We start from the raw sequence: 19,126 nt of genomic DNA, 5'->3' as shown, positions 1-19,126 counted from the left end.
TTCGGTTGTGTGACCTTTTGGGGAAATTCATGTTTTGGTATTGTATACCAGCTTTTTCACCATCACTTATTAAATCCTTTTCCTACTGGCGTGTAACATTTTGTTTAAATAGAATTATTTTCAAAGTGAGTGGTGTCAGGACTTCTAGAGTAGCATAGAAGAGACAAACTGCACTTCTGTGTCTGTTTGTTCTGTTTCCTTTCATACAATAGTTCTTAATCTGGAGAGGCTAAACTAAATGGAACAGTTGACTATCAGACTAAAGTTATTTATAATAAAGTGAAACGTTAATGCTGCATGGGCTGTTTTCCTAATAGTATCTGGGTTTCATTGGAGATATTTCCAAGACTAGCTCAGTGAGAGATCAGCAGAACAAAGAAGTAAGTGAAAGTGCTTTGACAGGTAGTAGGTAAAGTTTTTACCTCCAGATAATTTTTGGGAAAGGACAGAAAGCTCTGCCTAACTTCATGTCAGGTGGAACATGAACAGCTTCTTTGTCGTCTGCTTGGTGAAAAGAGAAAGATATCTAACTTGAGAGCTCTCATCCCTGGAAAGGGAAGGCTTAGTAGTTAATTTGGTAAATTTAAGGAAGAAAATACAGACTGAGCTCACAGTTAGCTTGCAATGATTCAGGCATTGCAACATTGCGATTGCATCTCATGTACTCTGTGGCTTTCTCCATCTCCCAAGGGGCAAGGAGCATCTTAGGACTGCTGGTGGTGAAGAGAGAGCATTACTGACTGACCCATCCTAAGGCTTGGAACAATGCAGTGATAGCCATCTCAAATGTGTGTAAGGACGGCTCTCCTTAGGAACTGGGAATCCATCCTCAAAACTTCATGATATGGGGATTGGTTGTCTGTGTCACCTGCTGACATTGTCATCAGGTTCCCGGGATTTCTGCTTTCCTCACTTGCCCTTCCTTACAGCTGAATCAAATTAATTCCTGCTTTAATATGAGACACCATCTGGTCAAGCAAGCCACTTAAACTGGAGAGTCCCAAACTGTAAAATACAGTGCTTTAGTGCTTGCCAGGCTGGTTCAAAGTATGACCAGTTCCAGAGAGAGCCAAGAGCTGCCTCTGCTTATGGCGAGCTGGAGGCTGCCATTGCTGCTGCCAATTATTTGCTGTCCCTCACTGTCCTGATAAAGAAGTCTGGAAATGCCTGACCTTGACGTCTTGCAGGCTGGGAGTAGTGTTGGAAGGCCATAGCTGGGGATCTGCAATTCCTCACACACTGACTGTCAAGGACTGGAGAGAGAAAGCCACAGCAATTTTTTTGTAAAATATTTTTTTCTTTTGTTGGATTGGATGTTTGTTTTAATGTCTGTTTGTTTTGAATAAGTGTTAGTTTTTGTTTGACCCTTTAATCATAAATTCTTCATATTCTTAAGCTTCATCCATATATATATATATATATATATATATATATATATATATATATAAAGACACACACGTAACATTTCTTCTAAATCTTCTTACCTACTTATTTTAATGGACAGTAAATCCAGCATCTGTTGCTTTCAATATTTTCTTTGCATCCTGCAGTGTTTTTTCTTTCACATCTTTTGGTGACTTGTCACCTGGACTATTTCATTAGTTATGCTCATTCTTTCTCTTGGGCTTGGCTTTTGCATTTCTTTTCAGTGCTTGCACGTAACTTCTGTTCATGGCTTGAATTCAATGCGTTGACAGATGTCTGCAGTATATGTGTACCTGTTAATATTCATAATCTACTGTATTACTGTATCAGCCTCCTTAAAACATGTAAGGAAATACTATTTTTAGCTATACTACATACTTTGCAAAATCTTTGTGGTATATTGCTGTTGGCTGCTTTTTTTTTTTTTTTCCTTCCCTAAATTGTGGTAGCTTGTAATGTTAAATAACTGAAGCCCAAAGGTTAGAAGATATGATTGCATGAGTGTAGAAACAAGAGGCTCGGAGGAGATTGTTGTCTGAGCACTGCTCAGAGCACGCTCTTGGGTTGTAAGATATAAGCTGGTCCAAGGGGCAGGCTGTGTTTGGACAGCTTAAAGTTAAGCGTAAATCTGTGCAAGTCTGGGAAGATATTTGCTAAGCTGAAATGTGGTGTAGCATTACCCACATATAGGTAAATCGTTACTACGGTCCAATTAAGTCCATGTTTTCTGATCTGATATTTAACACTGCTATTAAGACAGACTAAATCATCTATGAGAGGAACCTCCTTTTAGAAGGCAGTTGATTTTCCTGAGCCAAAGATGTGTTACTCACTCTCCTCAGAAAGTCAAACTTTGTATCAATGCTTATGAAAATAATGTGTCTGCAGAATGCTGAGTCTGATAAAATCCTGTCTTAAACATTAAAACTACGTTTTCTGTGGTTGAAGGTGTCCAGGAGACACTTTGCACTTCAGTCCTTTGAGGCAAGACTTGCTACTGACATCAGAAGGCTTTGGTGCAGAGAGGTGCACCAGGAAATACTGGCAAGGCTGACGCTTAATGAAGCTAAGCTGGTAACCTCTAGCACAAAGGTCCATGAACGTGCTCTCTGGATAAGGAAGGATCCTTGCTGGTGCCCCGAAGGGCATAAAATAGGCCCTATTAGTCCGTGCGATTTTTTTTTCCTCTTCTAACTGTCAAAATTAACAGGTTGCCTAACTACTTTTAGATATGTTTGTATTGTATTGTTTGAAGGAAAATACTAAGATAAGTCTCTGTACCCTTTAAATTAGATTTTCAAGCTCCTTAAAAGGAATGACAGAATGGTTCAGGTTGGAAGGGACCTTAAAGATCCCCTAATTCCAACCCCCCGCCACGGGTAGGGACACCTGCCACCAGGACAGGCTGCCTAAGGCCCCATCCAGCCTGGCCTTGAACACCTCCAGGGATGGGGCATCCACAGCTTCTCTGGGCAACCTGTTCCAGTGCCTCACCACCCCTTTGAATATCTCAAAGGAATATTCCAACATCCTTCTCAATATTGGGGAACTTCAGTTGAAACGTGGTTTAATGGAGGTTGTGGATCCCTGTGCTGCCCTCCAATTTCATTTGTGGGACGTGTGTGCATCAATCACAGAATCACAGAATTGTAGAGGTTGGAAGGGACCTCCAGAGATCATCGGGTCCAACCCCCCTGCCAAAGCAGCCTCCTTAGAGCAGGTTGCCCAGGCAGGCGTCCAGAGGGGCCTTGAATATCTCCAGAGGAGGAGACTCCACAACCCCCCTGGGCAGCCTGTTCCAGTGCTCCGTCACCCTCACCATGAAGAAGTTCTTTCACATGTTGGTGCAGAACTTCCTGTGCGCTATCTTGTGGCCATTACTCCTTGTCCTATCCCCACAAACCACTGAAAAGAGGTTGGCCAAATCCCTCTGTCTCCCACACTTCAGGTATTTGTAAACATTAATAAGATCCCCCCTCAGTGTTCTCTTCTCCAGGCTGAACAGGCCCAGGTCTCTCAGCCTTTCATCATAGGGGAGATGCTACAGGCCTCGTATCATCTTTGTGGCCATCCACTAAATTAGCTTATATTGCTTTCAGTTTGGATACTGTAATTGGTCATCTTGTCGCTTTTTAGCAGCGGGCTTGATTTTAGAAAGTTAATAAAACCTTGAGGTAAAATGGTCTCTTCAAAAAAAGATGGCAACCTGTCTTGATAGATTCATCATTGGTGAATCCAGTAATGGGAATGTAAAGACTAAGGCCTACTGTCCAGCTTGCTAAAGGAATAACTTTTATGAAGTAGAAAAGTGGTGTGATAGGTTTTCTTTTCCCATTGTTCCTGGCCTGACAGTGTGATTCCACGAGAGGTTAAAATGGAGCTGGTGTGGTCCCGGCCGCCTGGGCTGGGCGTTCCCCTGATGCTGGTGGCGCTGCCGAGGGATTTCTGCGCTCAGGGGCTGGAGGTCACCCCACGTGAGCCTCCTGTGGCACGGATATGTCTTAGGTATCCAGTAGACGAGAAAAAAAAATCACATTTTGTAAACTTGGAGAGAAAGAGGTGGAATTTGGAGCCTGGCACTAGTTAGCTGTGCGGATGTTCTTCTGCCTTCTGTAGAAGAAACCTCAGGTGGCCCAGAAGGCTGTTGTTTGATCGTGATTGAGGGAGATGCTTAACTCTATCAACTGGTCACTCTTTTGTGAGTAAACCTTGCATCTTGCTGTTCTTCTCATCATTTGGAGGCAAGCCTCAGGTTTCCAGACTGTAGTCTGCAGGCTGCAGAAACAGCCCTTTCCCCTCAGTTTTGAAGTTGGATATTCAAGCTTTTTCCATTTCTTATACTATTGCAAACACTTTGAGAAGCTCCATGTGCTTGACACAATCCTGAACTGTAAGTTGTTTCATGTTTCTTTTCGCCTGCCTTTCATCAGGCCAGCTGAAAAATGACCTGCCTGTGTCCTTTATAAGCGCAATAAAAGCTCCTGCCGGTTTCCTTTGCCAGAAGTTTCTCTTTCTGGGTGTGTTCTTGTTTGGTTGGTTCAAATTAACTATCAGCATTAGCTTTTCATTCCCTTTTGTCCTACTGAATGTTTCTGAGCTACCTGTGAGTGCCATGGCACTGAGCAGTAGTGCCCTGTACCGGAGGATGTCTCTGGGCACTGGCAGGATGCTCTCTGGGAGCTGCGAGTGCTCGTCTGGAGCTCAGCACTGGCAGGCTTGAAGATCTCATAAGGTAGGTCAAAAAACACTGGCAAAGCTAAACTGATCACCTCCTGAAGAAAGAGCTATAGCTTGCGAGAGGCACTGAATGTTTTAAATGTGTCTAGTAGGCTGCAGCAGTAATAACCTTTCTGCTTTCTTCCCACTTCCACTTCTGATACACACTTTCTGTCAAAAACACGGAAGTCATGTTAGGTTTCACATGTGAGGTACATTAACCATTTTATTTTTGATTTAAAAAAAAAAAAGAACAGGCTTATTCTTTTGTTTGGTAAGGCTTGATTGCAGTGTCTAGGACTACACTGAATGATAAATAACTAGAAGCTATTAGGTGTAAGATTTTAAGAAAAGTAGATTTTCCTCCCCTTGGCTACACCTGTGGTTTACTGCAACAGCTTTTAGCAGGCTTGTCTTGATTTTCTTTGTGTTTAAGGTGGTGGGCTCTCAGTTGATTTGTTGTAGCAATTAATGGAGGTGATAACGGGCTGACTGTCCTAAATTAGCCCTGGAAAACATTGTTTGTGTTTGAGATGAGTCAGGAATGAAAGTGCCAGGTTGAAGTAACTGTGCCAATTCTGAGCGAAATAAAACAAATGCAGGAAGGTGCTGCTCTTCTGCACCTGCACGCCAGGCTGGGGGGAGGCTTCCTGAGGGGGAACGATAAGCTGAGGAAATGTGTTAGCTGATTTCGGGTTATGAGACCTGCTTTGCTGCCACGAAGGTATTTGTTTTTCTGAAATGTTTTGACTGGCTTCTTTCCTCAGAGGGGGATGAGTGTATTTTTTTTTTTTTTTTAATCTTTGAATAGAAAGTATCTGTGATTGCATTTGATAATAAAGTCCACCCTTCCATGTAACACTGTTGTGTTTAGAAAAAAAAGGGAGAAAGCCTGCTATAACATGGACAGGATTTGTTAGTGTCACTATATAAAATTACACATGTTCTTCAGAGCTCTGTGCGCATTAGAACCGTGTTGGGTAGCTGCGCATGACATTGCGCTTGTAGAGCAGCTCTGCGCTCTGTCTGAGGCTGCTTGAAGCGCAGACCTGTAAACATTGCATCCTGTGACTAGAAAAACAGTTCAGTCTCAAAGCTGGCAAACTTATTTCTGTCTTATGAAGCTATCTTGAGCATTTAAGACTAAAAAAACTGCTGTGGGACTTAGACACCTTCATAATGCTCATAGTGTAAGATGTACTCCGTGCTCAACATAAGCTTACCTGTCACCAGCATACGTGAATGCTTCCAGAAAGCAATCCTTATTTTGCGTGGACATTAATGTATTGTACTTTATCTTGCAACAGAAATAAGTTTTAGTATTTTCTTTGAACCTGTGTTTCTGAAATTGAGAAAGTTACAATTAGGGAGAAGAGGAAAGATACAAAAAAGAGTGAGAGAGTTATTCTCTTTAGTATCTTACTTGATACTGTATAGTGAGCTCCATGCATCTAGTCTGGACTTTCAAACATATGTATATATATAAATGCATTTCAGAGTTACAGCATCAGTTAATAAATTGTTTGCATATGCTTGACTTAGACGAGCTTTATTCAAACTTGTTTCTTATTGCTGATAGCTGCGAGCTCTTTTAAAAGTTCATGCCTAGAATTCCTACGTGTTATGTAAATCAGATATAAACAGAAAGATGCACATGCATGTGTTTGATTATTTTCTTTGTGCACTGCTGGAAAGCCTGTGTCAGCAAGGGGTTTTGTCTGATCCCCTTCTGTCTCTGCCGTCCATTGGTCTTGGTATCCAGTTAAAAACCTGTGTATTCCGTTTCCCTCACTACGTTTTTTTGTTTGTTTTGAGCCCAGTCCTGCATGTTGTCCTGTTTCAGTGAAGTAGGTTGATTGCTTCATTTCTTTTAGTAACAAAGTTTCTATACTGCATTCACAGTCTAGTTTAATTGCTGGTAAGAAATGATGAAGAGAATCGTGTGCATACACACACATTCTGTCTTTCTAATTGCTCCATCCAAAGTACTTTCTTATGTGTCACATATGAAAAGTTAGGGTAGATAGTGCTCTAATAATCTTTTGATTGAGATTGGAGATGATTTACTAATTGTAGTGTGACATGATGGGTGTGTGTGGCAAGAGTAAGCTGTGATTTTGTGCAGACGTGATGTTTACCTGGGAGAAAAGTGAATCCCCTTCTGGCACTAGGTGGTGGATACAATGCTGTCATCTTATGAGGCTCTGAGTGGTACCACGCTTCATACCTGCAAACCCTGCAGCTCTGTGTGCTGTTGATGTATGATGCTGAAGAAGCTGATCGAAACGGCTGTGCTAGTTTCTATATTGAGGCCTACCAAGACTTCACAAAACTTGGACTCCTCTAGTTTGGGTTTGTTTCTTCAGCAGAAGGAAAAAGGCAGTTTGTGAGAAGCTCTTCACTACTGAAGGAATAGCAACAGACAGCAAGCAGTTAAATATGAAAAGAACTGGGCATTCAGGACGTGACTTCTAATCTTTCTCCCCTTTTTCTTCCTGCCTTGGTATTGTGAATTAAAGCTGTTACTAATCAGACCTGTATATAAGGTCTTCTAAACCATTTAGACTCCTCTATTTGGGCTAGTTATTTTGATTACCGTGCAAAATACGACAGCAGTTACAAATGCTCATGTGTATGGCACATGCTTGAAAATGTTTGGGGTTATGAATATTAAAAATTGTCTGAAAGGAACTTAAATTCAGAGCAGGAGATAATACTGAGTGAGGAAACGTGATGCTGTGCCTTATCCAGCAATATGTGTACTTTCTTTGATTTTGAGGGTTGACTGTACCGAGGATTTGACTTGCTTTAATGCAAGAAGGGGGAATTCAGGACTAAGAAGTTTGCTTAATCAAATGAGGTGTGATGGTAGGCACCTTGATATGTTACCGCGTAACTCAGAAGGACTATCAAGCCTTACATGTTTGCTTGAAAGAGAGTGTGGTTTGGGGGCCAGAGTAGTTCTGGGGACTTCTCAAGACTAAGCTGTAAGAATGGGTAATATAGCTGATGATATTTATGTTTACATTTGAAGATTAATTCAAGCATGTAATTAGTGAGAATACCACCCCAGCGGCTAGCGAAGTGGCTAAAAGGTGCTGAGTAAGTAAAGCAGAGGAGCACCCACTTGGCAGTCACTTCATGGTGTTAGCTCTTCACTGCTGTCTCAGGGGTGGCGTTGCTGAGCATGGCACTGTCTTGCCTTTGCAAAGCTGCGTTGGGTAGAGAAGGGGAACGACAGCTTTGGTTCTTGGCAGCGGGGCATGGGGAGCAAGGGAGGCAGCTCTTGCAGTTTGGGTAAGATTGGCTTGCTGCAGTAATCCTACTGTAACTTGTCAGAAACAAACCTAGCTAGCAGTAGTAAGAGTTAATCAGCTCTCTTCAGTAATAAAGATCTAAAATTGAATGCCAGAATTACTACTTTCTGTTTATATTTCTGGAAAGGTTGTTTTTAAATATTTGACTAATGCCAAATACCTAAATGGCTACTTTAATGTACTGTTTCAGCTCTCAACATTTAGTACTGCCGCACCTTTTGTTTAAAATTGTTTTATGAAACATCTAATTTTGTGTTGATTTTTAGACATTTTACTGAATACTGACATAAACTGAACATACAGGGAGCCTTGTTTGTGATGTACTTGGAAACAGTGCATTACTAGTACATGATACACATCAAGACAAATTACAAGATATCTCCAGAAATGTGAGAATCCCTAATTAAAGCCCTGTGCAGGAAGTGCAGATTGTTAGCTAGAACTGTTATTAGGTGGCAGGGATCTTAAAGGGGAGTGGTGGTGTGGTGGATTTTTTTTTTTTTTTACAGCCTATTTGTTTCCACCATCCTAAAATACTCAGAATTTAGCGGTTGTTCTTCTGAAATAGCATTTTAAAATAGCCTCATAGCAGCTGATGCATAATGAATGAATGTGTAATGGACCAGCAAAGGCTTAAAACGACATAGTCTCCCTTTCTGGACAGTGTGGATGTTACACGCTGCCCTGGAATTCAGCTTTTGCATCAGTTGGGAGTAATCTCTGAGATACTGTTATGTGACCTAAGTTGATTTTTGCAGTATCTCAACCTTGTCATGTTTTTATTTCATTTAATGCTGATCTATAGAAGCTGTTGAGTTTGATGTTTAAATTCCTTTTTATTTTCCTTCACTAGCAAGCTATGTGCAAAAGAGAGGCTCCTTTCAAAACTTTAAAAAAAAAAAAAAAAAAAATTGAAATTGATTCAGTGCTCTTCAAATTCGGAGATTATAGCTATGTGGCTCACAAACTAAGACAGTTGACCTGTTTTATGCTTGTTTTCTGCCTTCTGTAAGCATAGCTGTGGAGAAGGCCCTGTGTAAGAGGGAATACTCAAACTGTAAGGAGGGGTGTACTTTTTCTGCCACGAAAAGCCCAACATCCAGAGTAGTCGTGGCCATGAACCTGGGGTTGTTTTTTTCTTCTTCAGACAGGTTCTGTTGTGTTGTCGTTATGATTAAATAACTGATTTCGATGTTAAATCTGCATTGAAATGATCTCTCTGGGGAAGCTGTCTGTCTCTTGGCCAGTGGCGTTGGTTTTCCTTGCCTGTCCAACTGCTTAGCTAAAAGATCCTTTCCAGTGCCTAGTGGAAGTAGGCTAACCCTGTGAAACTGGCAATTGATACTAAGGGTAAATGCTTTTGGTAGGCGTTATATTTCATGTCGGGGAGGTCTAATTGTGTGCAGAAATAGGCTCAGAGACTTCTTAAAACTTGCTTGTCTAACGTACAGGAGCTCTGGATGGGCTTCTAGGTGCAGCTCTAATATTCATGGTCAGCGTCGTACAAATATTATTAATAAAATATAAATTACCTTGCAGGGTGTTTTCTTAGGCAAGATTTTCATTTGGGCTCTGTTTTTATCACGTGTAGGACTGGTGTCCTACCTTGAAGGAATGTTTCAAAGCCTCTTAGCCTGGAGCTGTCCTTCTGATCCTCTGAGTCCACAAAGTATTTTAATTACGCGCTTCTAAGGGATAAATACTACTGGCAGCGTGGTGCTTCATGGCTGAATGTATTCATCCGATACACAGAACCTAAACACGCCTGACTTCCTTGGTTCTGTAACAACTTGGAAAATGCTTTAGCTCTATATTAAGCAGTGGGGGAAAAGTAGGGTTTTGCAGAGACGCTCGGATAATGAAAAGAGAACCAGAAAATTATATTTAGGAGCACTGTCCTGGCCATGGTGAATAATTACTGCTGATGGAGGTGATGTAAGCAGAGCTGTGCTGCCTTTGGGAGGAACGTTTGGGCTCTGCTGTGCTCCTTGTTTGTGCCGGTTTCGTTGCAGCTGTTTGCTGGTTTTCCCAGTCCTCGTGGTGCCTGCACACCGAAATAACTCCTCGCAGCTCAACGGGGCTGTGTGGAAGCCGGGGTGTTTACAGGAGGGGAGCTGCCATCGGTCTGCAATAACGGCACACTAAAGTTGGAAGCAGTGCCTCAAATTCTGTCTTGTATGAGGAAATACTGACTTGTATGAGGGTCGGCTGGTGGGGAGAAACAGTAAACCTAAGTGCTGCCCGCTGGCCCTGTGCTCAGCTGAAGGGGAAAGGTCTGGGAACCTTTGGTCTGTGTCTGGCTCAGTGCTCTGCTCAGAGGAACTGAGACATCACTTCTTGATCGAAGCAGGGAATAAAAAGAAAATACTAACGTATCTGGAGTTCTGCTGTGCTTTATGCTTACTGAAAACTTGAGTCTTGGGAGGAGGAAGCATGCCTTTCTGTTACGAATCTACACGTTATTCTGGGAAGAATACCTGCAGTACTTGCCATCCTTAAAATCTGTATCTTAAAAGATTGGAGGCTAAATTTCGTGTGTTAAAAGTTTGTACCCGTTTGCTGCCGATACTGTAATGCACCTGAAATACCGAAACCTTTAACCCCACTTTGACACCTTCTGTTCTTTTGCTATCTACTTGGAAGGTTTCCAAGACTCGCCTGTATCTTGCCCTATGTACTTGGAAGTTGAGGAGTACAGAAGCAGTGCAAACTTAAGTTACTAACATTTAAGGTTGGGTGCTGTATTGTATCAAATCTTGTATTAAAAATAACATCCTTTTAGTTCTTCAGACTTTTGAGGTTTAAAGTATATTTATGAGCTTTATGGAGGTTTGTTTTGATAATTTGTGACTTTTTAACTAAATACGTACCATTAATGACTTGACTAAGAAATCCTATAGCTTACAGAAAGATGCAAACAGGTTTTGGGAGCAAAGCTTGCTTGAAAAATACATGTTTTCTCATACTGTTATTTGAGATGAAGGAAGTTGGGGAAAAAAATGAGTGAAATCTTGTTTCTAGGTATGCCAAAATACAATGTTTTTGGTATTATGTATTTATAAAAGATTAAATTTGTTTATGATTGTACAAATATATTTGCAACAGTGGTGTGTAGTGTGTAGTTTGGCATAGTTTCATATTAGAAAAAGATCTGTAATGGCTTAATGATTAGCGCGTAGATGTCTGCAGTTTTACTTCTGGAGCTAGTAAAATCTTTCTGCAGACCTTTTTCTTGAGACGTGCATCAAACTCCATGCAAAGGCAGCACGCTCCGCTTAGACTACAATCTAAAATCATCACTTATACTTGTGAAAAGTAAATAAATTACTCCTCTCCACGCTTCCTTTGATTTTAGTCTATTCAGCTGCAACAGTCTAAAATCCAAGTAAGTTAATTACTAAATATTTTATTTGCCTTACAGCATACCTCTGTGGATGGATACACTGAACCACATGTCCAGCCTATCAAGTCAAGTAGCAGACAGAACATCCCCCGATGTAGAAATTCAATTACATCTACCAATGAAGAGCATCCTCACATTGGAAACTATCGCTTACTGAAAACAATAGGAAAAGGAAATTTTGCCAAAGTGAAACTGGCAAGGCATGTTCTTACTGGAAGAGAGGTAAGCCTTTGCAAATACTAAGATAATAAAAAGGCTGACATAATATTTTATATTCTCTTTGGTTATCTTTATAACAAGTATCTCTGCTCTTGTTTTACCTTTCTCTTCTGAATGCGAAAAGCCCAATTTCTGTCATCACAAAGGAAGACGCAGAAAGGCTGTTGCAGGCTGTATGAAAAATTATCTGATATGCCTAAACTTTTTCTCCTAACCATGCTCCTCTTTCGAAAATGTGAATTCTTGGAGAACGAGATGAGAAAAAGGTTGCCAATCAGAGAGGGTATTTTGGTTTGGGAGGAGGTCCATTTCATAACTCTATTTCCAAAGCCAAACTTAGAGAAATTGATAGAGTACCTCCTGGTGCTTGGGAGGGGGGATGGTTTTCCAGTGGACAAGATTAACGTTGTTCTGTCCAAACTCTGACAGAAGTATAAAATGATTCCTTTGTGATACCATCCAGTGGCAAAGTCCTGAACTCCTGCTGGTAGATCCTGATAGGTGAGAAATTTTGCTTGCTGAAATGCATAAAAGCAGACATACACTTACATGTGTCTTACAGGCACTTAAGACATATGTGTCTTAGGCACATATATGGCTTTGCTCATAGATATGCAATATACTGTTGTTCAGACATTCTTTCTGAGATTAGTAATCCATGATTGCTGTTTTGTTTTTTTTCCTCAAGGTTGCTGTGAAAATAATAGATAAAACCCAGCTAAACCCTACTAGTCTGCAAAAGGTAAGCAAACCATAATGTTTGAAACTCTGTAAACAGTTGAACTGTGATCTTTTATTTCCTTTGCAAAAATATTTGGTCCCTTTATCTTGCTAAACAAACATCTCTGTGTATCTGTGACCTTGGGGGACGGTGGTATCCTACGGTCTTCGCTATAATGTGTGTGTGTGCTTTGTTTGCTGGCAGTTACTCTATATGGTTCCTAACTAAGCACTGCTTCTTTGCTCTTCCTTCTTCCTCCAGCTTTAGTTTTTGCTGACAATAAAGTTCATGTCTAATTATATACACAAATAACTTGTCTACATACTAAATCAAAATGAAATGCTATAAAGGACAGTGTTTTTCTTGGATTTTTCTTTAATGTAGTAATTGGTTTTGTGGAACTGTAAGAGTGCCAATTTCTGCAGCTTTAATGTTTTTTTACCTTTGTCTTTGTTCTTTCAACTTTAATAAAATATTTGTTAACTTAAGGGACCTTAGACAATTACTTTTTGTGTATAGAATTGAAGAAATGGCTGAAGGTAATCAGAGCATTCTGATTGGGTTTGTTGCACTGTCAGTACCTGTAGATTGAAATTCAGAATCCCTTTATAGCCATTGTGATGCTGTGATAAGTGTTTTACCAGAAACCTGGATTGTAATTTTTTTGTTTGTTTGTTTGTATGATTTAACCACGCATATGTTTGGTTGTTGGCTGAAGTACTGAAACCTTGTTATTGTCCTTCTGGAGGTTACTTGTTTACAAACAAAAATATACCTTTTTTTAAATACTCGACTCCTGTTTGTAGCTGTAGAATAAGAGAGAAGCTCAGGCTTATTACTGTTCTTTTATCTATGGCTGCTGTTACATTTATTTTATTGTGTAGTTTTGGTTATGGGGAGTTACGAACAGCTTTGTTTTATCTTCCTTTTACTTTAATTTCTTTTAGCTCTTTAGTTTGTTTACTTTAATTTCTCTTCCGTGGTATTTTTGTTTGTGTGTGGGTTCTTGAGGATTTTTTTTAATTCAGCCTGTTGTTTAGGGTCCATGCAAAAGCTTTGCTGTCCTTGAGTCCTGTCCTGTATTAAGCAAATCGCTTTGCTACTAATGAGCTGGTGGAGAGGGACTCGCTGAGGCTGTACTTGACAGAGCATATTGGGGAAATCCTGTGCTGCTTGTGTAGCTTGTTTCCTACATAGCCTGGAATTTATGCTGGGAGAGTTAGATGAGCTTGTCTCATTGTCCAGCAATAAGAGGGTGAAAGACATACTTTCCCAGTGTATTTTAATTGAGTTGCCTTTTAGGGTTGGGTGGTTCATCAGCATGCTTTGAATTACTAATTCTGCTACTGTTTTGATATGTCATCTGTGTGTATATATGAAAAGTATAAGTTTCTATTTCTTTTCTATGAAGTCTCCAAGTTTCACAGTCCTTATATAAGGTTCAGGACAAAAATAAAAATGTAAAAGCTTGTTTCTTTGTGCATTATATAGCGTTAGTGTAATGGGAATTTTCAGAATTTTCATTGGGGTTGTACTGTGCATTAAGTACTTAAGCAGTCAGTTTTTCTTCAAGATATGTTAGAAATGGGGAATGGTGATGAGTACTATAGTTTCAATTGGAACAGGCACTTTTCTAATGGATATTTATAGAGGAATGCTGAAGTAAGTTACTAAGTAGGGTACAAAAGTACCACTCCTGAGTTTTTACTCACCTAAGGTAGCGGTTGAGACTACCATCTCTAGAACCTAAAAGCTGATGAACTGTATGCAGGTCAGCAAAACTGGTAGGCCTTCAATAACTTGTTGACATGCATTATTAATCAGACATGACAAATACATGGTGATGTTTGGTTTTGTGAATGACCCCTGTGCCTTTCTATTTCCATTCACTGCAGTATAAGGGATACAAAGGGCAAGTAGGTTTTGCTTTAATAGTTGCTACTGACCTAGTTGGATAAAATGAGTTGAAGCATCAGTTTCACATGTCCTGTTCTGTTATAAACAGGAATATTTGAGCATACAACCTCAGTTGCTGCAAGTGTCATACAAGCTGGGTCTGTAGTTAGTCATGGATATGAAAGCAGAGAAAGTTTACGTTGTCCTTAGCCACTTTCTGATGTTATTTATGCTATATAGTATAGACAGGCTACTTTGCAGGCGTAGAAGCTACTTGAACTTAAAACATCAGGTGTTAGCAGATGACAGAAGAAAGCTGTGAATCTTTCATTTGGCATCACTGGACATACAATGTGAAAATTTGTCTTAAACTATAATATAGTTCCATCTTCAGGACCTCTCCCTCATTAGATAGATAAACAATGTTGAATTACGGGCACTGTCTTTTTATTTAGTTTTCTAGTTGTTCAGTGTGTGGTTCCCATCTTACTCCATGAGCACCTGGTTAAGAGACAGAACTGTGCTTTTCTTTGGTAGACTTTTGTCCTGATAGTAGTGTATTGTACTGACAGAGCTTTTTCCACTGTCATGATGGTAATTTTTTCCCACATGTAAGAAATCGCTCTTCTACTTTCTGCATGTCTACTACATAAAGGTGTCTTCTTGTATTGACTTCACTGACGTTTCTGAAATAGCATTGTGCTGCTCTTATGCAAAAACACTGATGAAACAGAAGATGCTCTTTTTCTTAATAGGTTTGATTACTGAGTGACATTTCCAGGTTTCCCCTTTTCAGGGCGGTCAGTGGGGCTTTTTTTTTTTTTTTTTACTCACCAAGCATATCTTAGGCCTAGAACTTAGGTTGTGTTATTATTAAAACTAGAACAAAAGTGGTAGCAGTGGAACAATTTCAATGTTTTACCTATTCAAAGCTCTGGGTTGTTTTTTTTTTGTTTGTTTGCAACATCCCTTCTCAGTAGTTAATTAGGGACTAGATTGACTCAATTAACTTAAGATTTTTAGTGTTTTTTTTAGTGACTTATGGTAATAAATCTTAAACGTAGATGTCAACCTTACAGCAAGCTGATGTGGTAGCAATAGCGTGACAGAAGGAAACTGCAAAAGCAGGAGTCAAATTCTCAGGCCTTCTGCCTTTTCCACAGGTACCAGTACTACAACTTGAGTTTGATGTTGGCTGTCCTCTTCTATAAGTAAAGCCATTGAGGCTATAACCCGTTTGCAACAAGGAGACGCTTGTTTGAGAGCTTTTTTAATGGTAACACTCTAAGACGGAAGAGCAGTCTTATACATGTGTGGCAAGCAGGGGAAAGGGAAGTCAGAAAGCACTCTCACCTTTTCAGACAGCAGTATGCTGGTTCTCAAGAAAATCTGGTTATGCTTGAATTCTGAAACAGCTTTTTTTCTTTTTTTTAACAGTAAAATAGATCATCATATAATCCTGTAACTCGGTTTATAAGTGAAAGGAGAGCTAATTCCATTATTTTGTCCAAATTTCTGTAAAATTAACAAACGTAGCTTTGTAGAAAATAATTATGGTCTTTTTTTTTAAATACATCTCTTCCTTTGCATATACAAGAATGCTAGGTATTACTGAGGGGTGTGGTGGCTGTTGTTCAAAGATGTATCTGTTTGTAAACACATCATTATTGACGTAAGTAATGCTAATGATCAACATACTTCTGCAAGGGGAAGGTGAGAAAAATACAAGATCATAATCCGTGGAGCATTAATTTGGGATAAGAGTTGCAATATAAATTAATTTACCCTAATACCTGTAGACTGTTTACAGTCTTATGCAAGTGTTATCTATTGTTCAAAGGTTTTCTAGGTTGTTTACTTCTTGGGAGAGAAAGCTGGAGGGTGGAGGAATACGTGTTGGCATTTCCTTAGTTTGTATAAATGTTCATTTATACTGGACCACATCGAATCCTGAATATACACCAGGAATGTAGAGAACAGGGTTGTTTGTGTTTTTTTGCATGACTTCCATCACACTCCCCTCTGCTTTTTTGAATATCTGAATTCAAATAAAGTTCCCTACTCTTCCTTCCAACTTGTTGAGATACCTTCCCATGTCCACTTGGGTCATATGGGCCAGGAACTATGCAAGCTGTAGCGTGGCTGTGTTTGTTGCCCTTTGTGTAGTACTCTTCCCTTATTTCAGTTGTTTGTTCTGGTTGGAAGGTATCTTCCAGGCCAAGCAGCTTTAACAAGGCTGTGTGGCTTAGTTATCTGGCAGTATTGTAGAATACGTGCATTACCTGTGCTGGATTCACAAGATGCCTCTACCTCAGTTACTTCAGATTAAGGTCTGAAAATGTCAATTTCTTCAGCAAGAACTGCACCAGGTAAACAACTGCTGGACATTTGTCAAGAAGCCAGTGTTAACAACTGCAAAACACAAGCTCTGAAGAGAAACGCGGATCTTCCCATGTAGAAGGCAATCTTAGGTTCTGTAGTTTCAGTAGCGGACAGTTGTTTAGGTGGGGAGTCATATGAGAAGTACAACCACCAAGGTGTTTTTCATCTTTTCTCAGAACAAGGAATTTAGTTATTAGATACCTGCAGATAGGTTCCAAGATTTGAATTGCGTATTTCAAATAATATATGTTTTTAATTTTATTAGTGATGTAACTCATGTTTCCTATCAATTCTCATAAAGAAATGTGAAGCATTTCTAGCTTCACTCTGCCTGTAATACTACAAATGACTTACATTCTAGTGAAACTGTCCTAGTTCACAAGATTTCTTTTCCTTTTGACTATTCAGTAGCTGCCAATTTGACTCATTTTTTTTTTCTAACTAGTTATATTATTTTCTTAACTAAGTTTTTCACAGTATAACTGTGACCAGAAAGAATGAATGGATGCAGGTAGCTAGAGCCATGCGCAGAAGATGTCAAGTTGTTGGTCAGAGAGATAAGCAGTGGTTTTGTTTCAACAGCAGGTTAACCTTTCCCAGTTTATTTCAGCCATAAAAAAAGTGTTTTTGAGGTAGCTTTATCAATATTGGCAGCAAAGTGAGGCAGAAGAACATCAGAAACTGTTACCCACAAGTTTGAAAACTTGCCCCTTTCTGTTGTGTGCAGGCAGGCCCTAATTTTGTCCAGGTGAGCGTGGTGCAATGGGGAATTCATATATAGGGAAAAGTCATGAAAATATTTGAAAATAAATAGCTTAACAAAAGGGAAGTTAGTTGCATGTGCACCAAGAGGATTAGTATGGAAGTACCATATTGGGAAAATGTCTGTGTAGCAGCAGTGGGCTGTATACAAAAGCAGGACAGAATTTCCTGAGCCTAAGAAAATGTCAGTAACTGAGACACCATCATTTCCCATGGGTCGTGGAAATCTCATGGGCAATAAACTACCCTTTTTCAATTCTTTCTCTGCTGATTTCTCACTTTACCTGCTTTCGTACATTTGTAGGGCAGCAGACGCTATCTCAACTGTAAAATAAAATATCCAGTTTCTATTCAGCTTGTGCTTGGCCTAATTTGTGTGAATGAGTATCATCCAAGATAATTTCTGCTGTTTCAATCTCATCTAGTCATTGCTCTAAGTATGCACACACATCTCAACCAGCAGGAGAAATGCTTTTGAGTCACAAAAACAAACAACAAAAGCACAACAACAACAAACCCACCTAGAACTGCCCTCCCTGCCAAAACCCACCTCAGAGACATTCTCCAAGAGGGCAATACCCAAATTCATCTTATGAGTTCATTCAGTTCATTTAGAATTTGCCTTAGAACAGCTCGTTGCTTTTAAAAGGATTGAAACTATACTATGTGTTGTTGATGACTACCAGGCCTGTGTACCAGCTTTGATATGAGAGCATACACGTTAGTTTTCTGAAAAATGTCTGTTCAACAGGAGATCTAATGCAAGAAGTTTGGGGGTGGTGGTGGTGGTGAATCTGTTGGCGTTTGGATGGAATAAACCTAGGCCCATACTTGGGGTCTTGGTGATGTCTTCTAATCAGAACCTGAGCAAGTCATTGTTTCATACAACAGAGTGTATGCATCAAGCTAGTGGTCAGTAATGTTCTGTATTGAGGAAAACAGACTTTTATGTCCATTTCCTTTCTGGATGAAAAAATTACATACATAGAATGAAAGCTGTTGTCACTATGAAATCAATTTGAATCTTAAACCAATTAGTAAACTTTTAAATCTGGTGAAAGTATTGAATAGAGTAATTCCATGTAAAATTGTGTTTCTTAATGGTCTTTTTTCTAGATTTGAAATTATTTATAGAAATTTAATATTTTAATCCTACTTATGAAGACATGTTCATTGCTATAACTTTGATACCAACTGTAGCACTGTTAAGTTGTGAAATACTTTTCCAGTCTTCTGGCAGGAATTGCAATTTTGCATATATCTGCTTAGTATTTCTTCTGCAGCTGTTGTGTTGTGCAGTCCGTTGGTTTAGATTTGTTAGCTTCTGATGAATTCATTTACCTGAGGAACCTTTTCATTTTTTGTGCAACAAATTCAAGTACTTAGAAAAACAACAACAAAAAAATGCTTAAAGAACAGTCTGTGATGCTTTTTAACCAGCTTTGTGAACAAACAAATATTTACTAAGGTTCATTCTAGTGCATTGCATTACATTTTAAACATGAGTGAACTGCATCATATTGCTCATGTTGTCCCAGAGGAATGCCTTTTGTAGGCATTACAATATACAAACTAAAGTGCTACTCTTTCAGGAGGGGTTCGGTCTCCAGCTTGCATCATTGTGCCCTTTTGCAAAGGTAGTATCTGAATCAATGAGACTAATCTTGAAACAGAGAGGTGTCCTCTGAGACATCAGACGAGCATAACAGCCACGGCACACTTCTCTGTCGAGCCAAGTTTCCGTGTAAGAAGGACTGTAGTGCTAATATGTTTGCAAAATAGCTA

At 39.6% G+C, this 19,126-nt stretch overlaps 1 protein-coding gene across 8 annotated transcripts in view; it reads left to right on the top strand.

The window, feature by feature from the left end:
• MARK1 (microtubule affinity regulating kinase 1) overlaps nucleotides 1-19,126 on the top strand; it is a 58,155-nt gene that overhangs the window by 10,813 nt on the left and 28,216 nt on the right. For 7 of the 8 annotated variants that reach the window (XM_040551534.1, XM_040551532.1, XM_040551527.1 and 4 more), the window contains exons 2-3: nucleotides 11,380-11,583; nucleotides 12,269-12,322. In XM_040551534.1, coding sequence (XP_040407468.1) covers nucleotides 11,380-11,583; nucleotides 12,269-12,322 — 258 coding nt within the window. Of the gene's footprint in view, nucleotides 1-5,243; nucleotides 5,366-11,379; nucleotides 11,584-12,268; nucleotides 12,323-19,126 lie in introns of those variants that run through there. The other variant, XM_040551535.1, reaches the window with a different exon arrangement.

The sequence above is a fragment of the Cygnus olor genome, chromosome 3 (assembly GCF_009769625.2).
Source record: "Cygnus olor isolate bCygOlo1 chromosome 3, bCygOlo1.pri.v2, whole genome shotgun sequence".
NCBI lineage: Eukaryota > Metazoa > Chordata > Aves > Anseriformes > Anatidae > Cygnus > Cygnus olor.
Note: the sequence above shows the minus strand (reverse complement) of the source record. Positions and strands in the feature narration are given on the sequence as shown.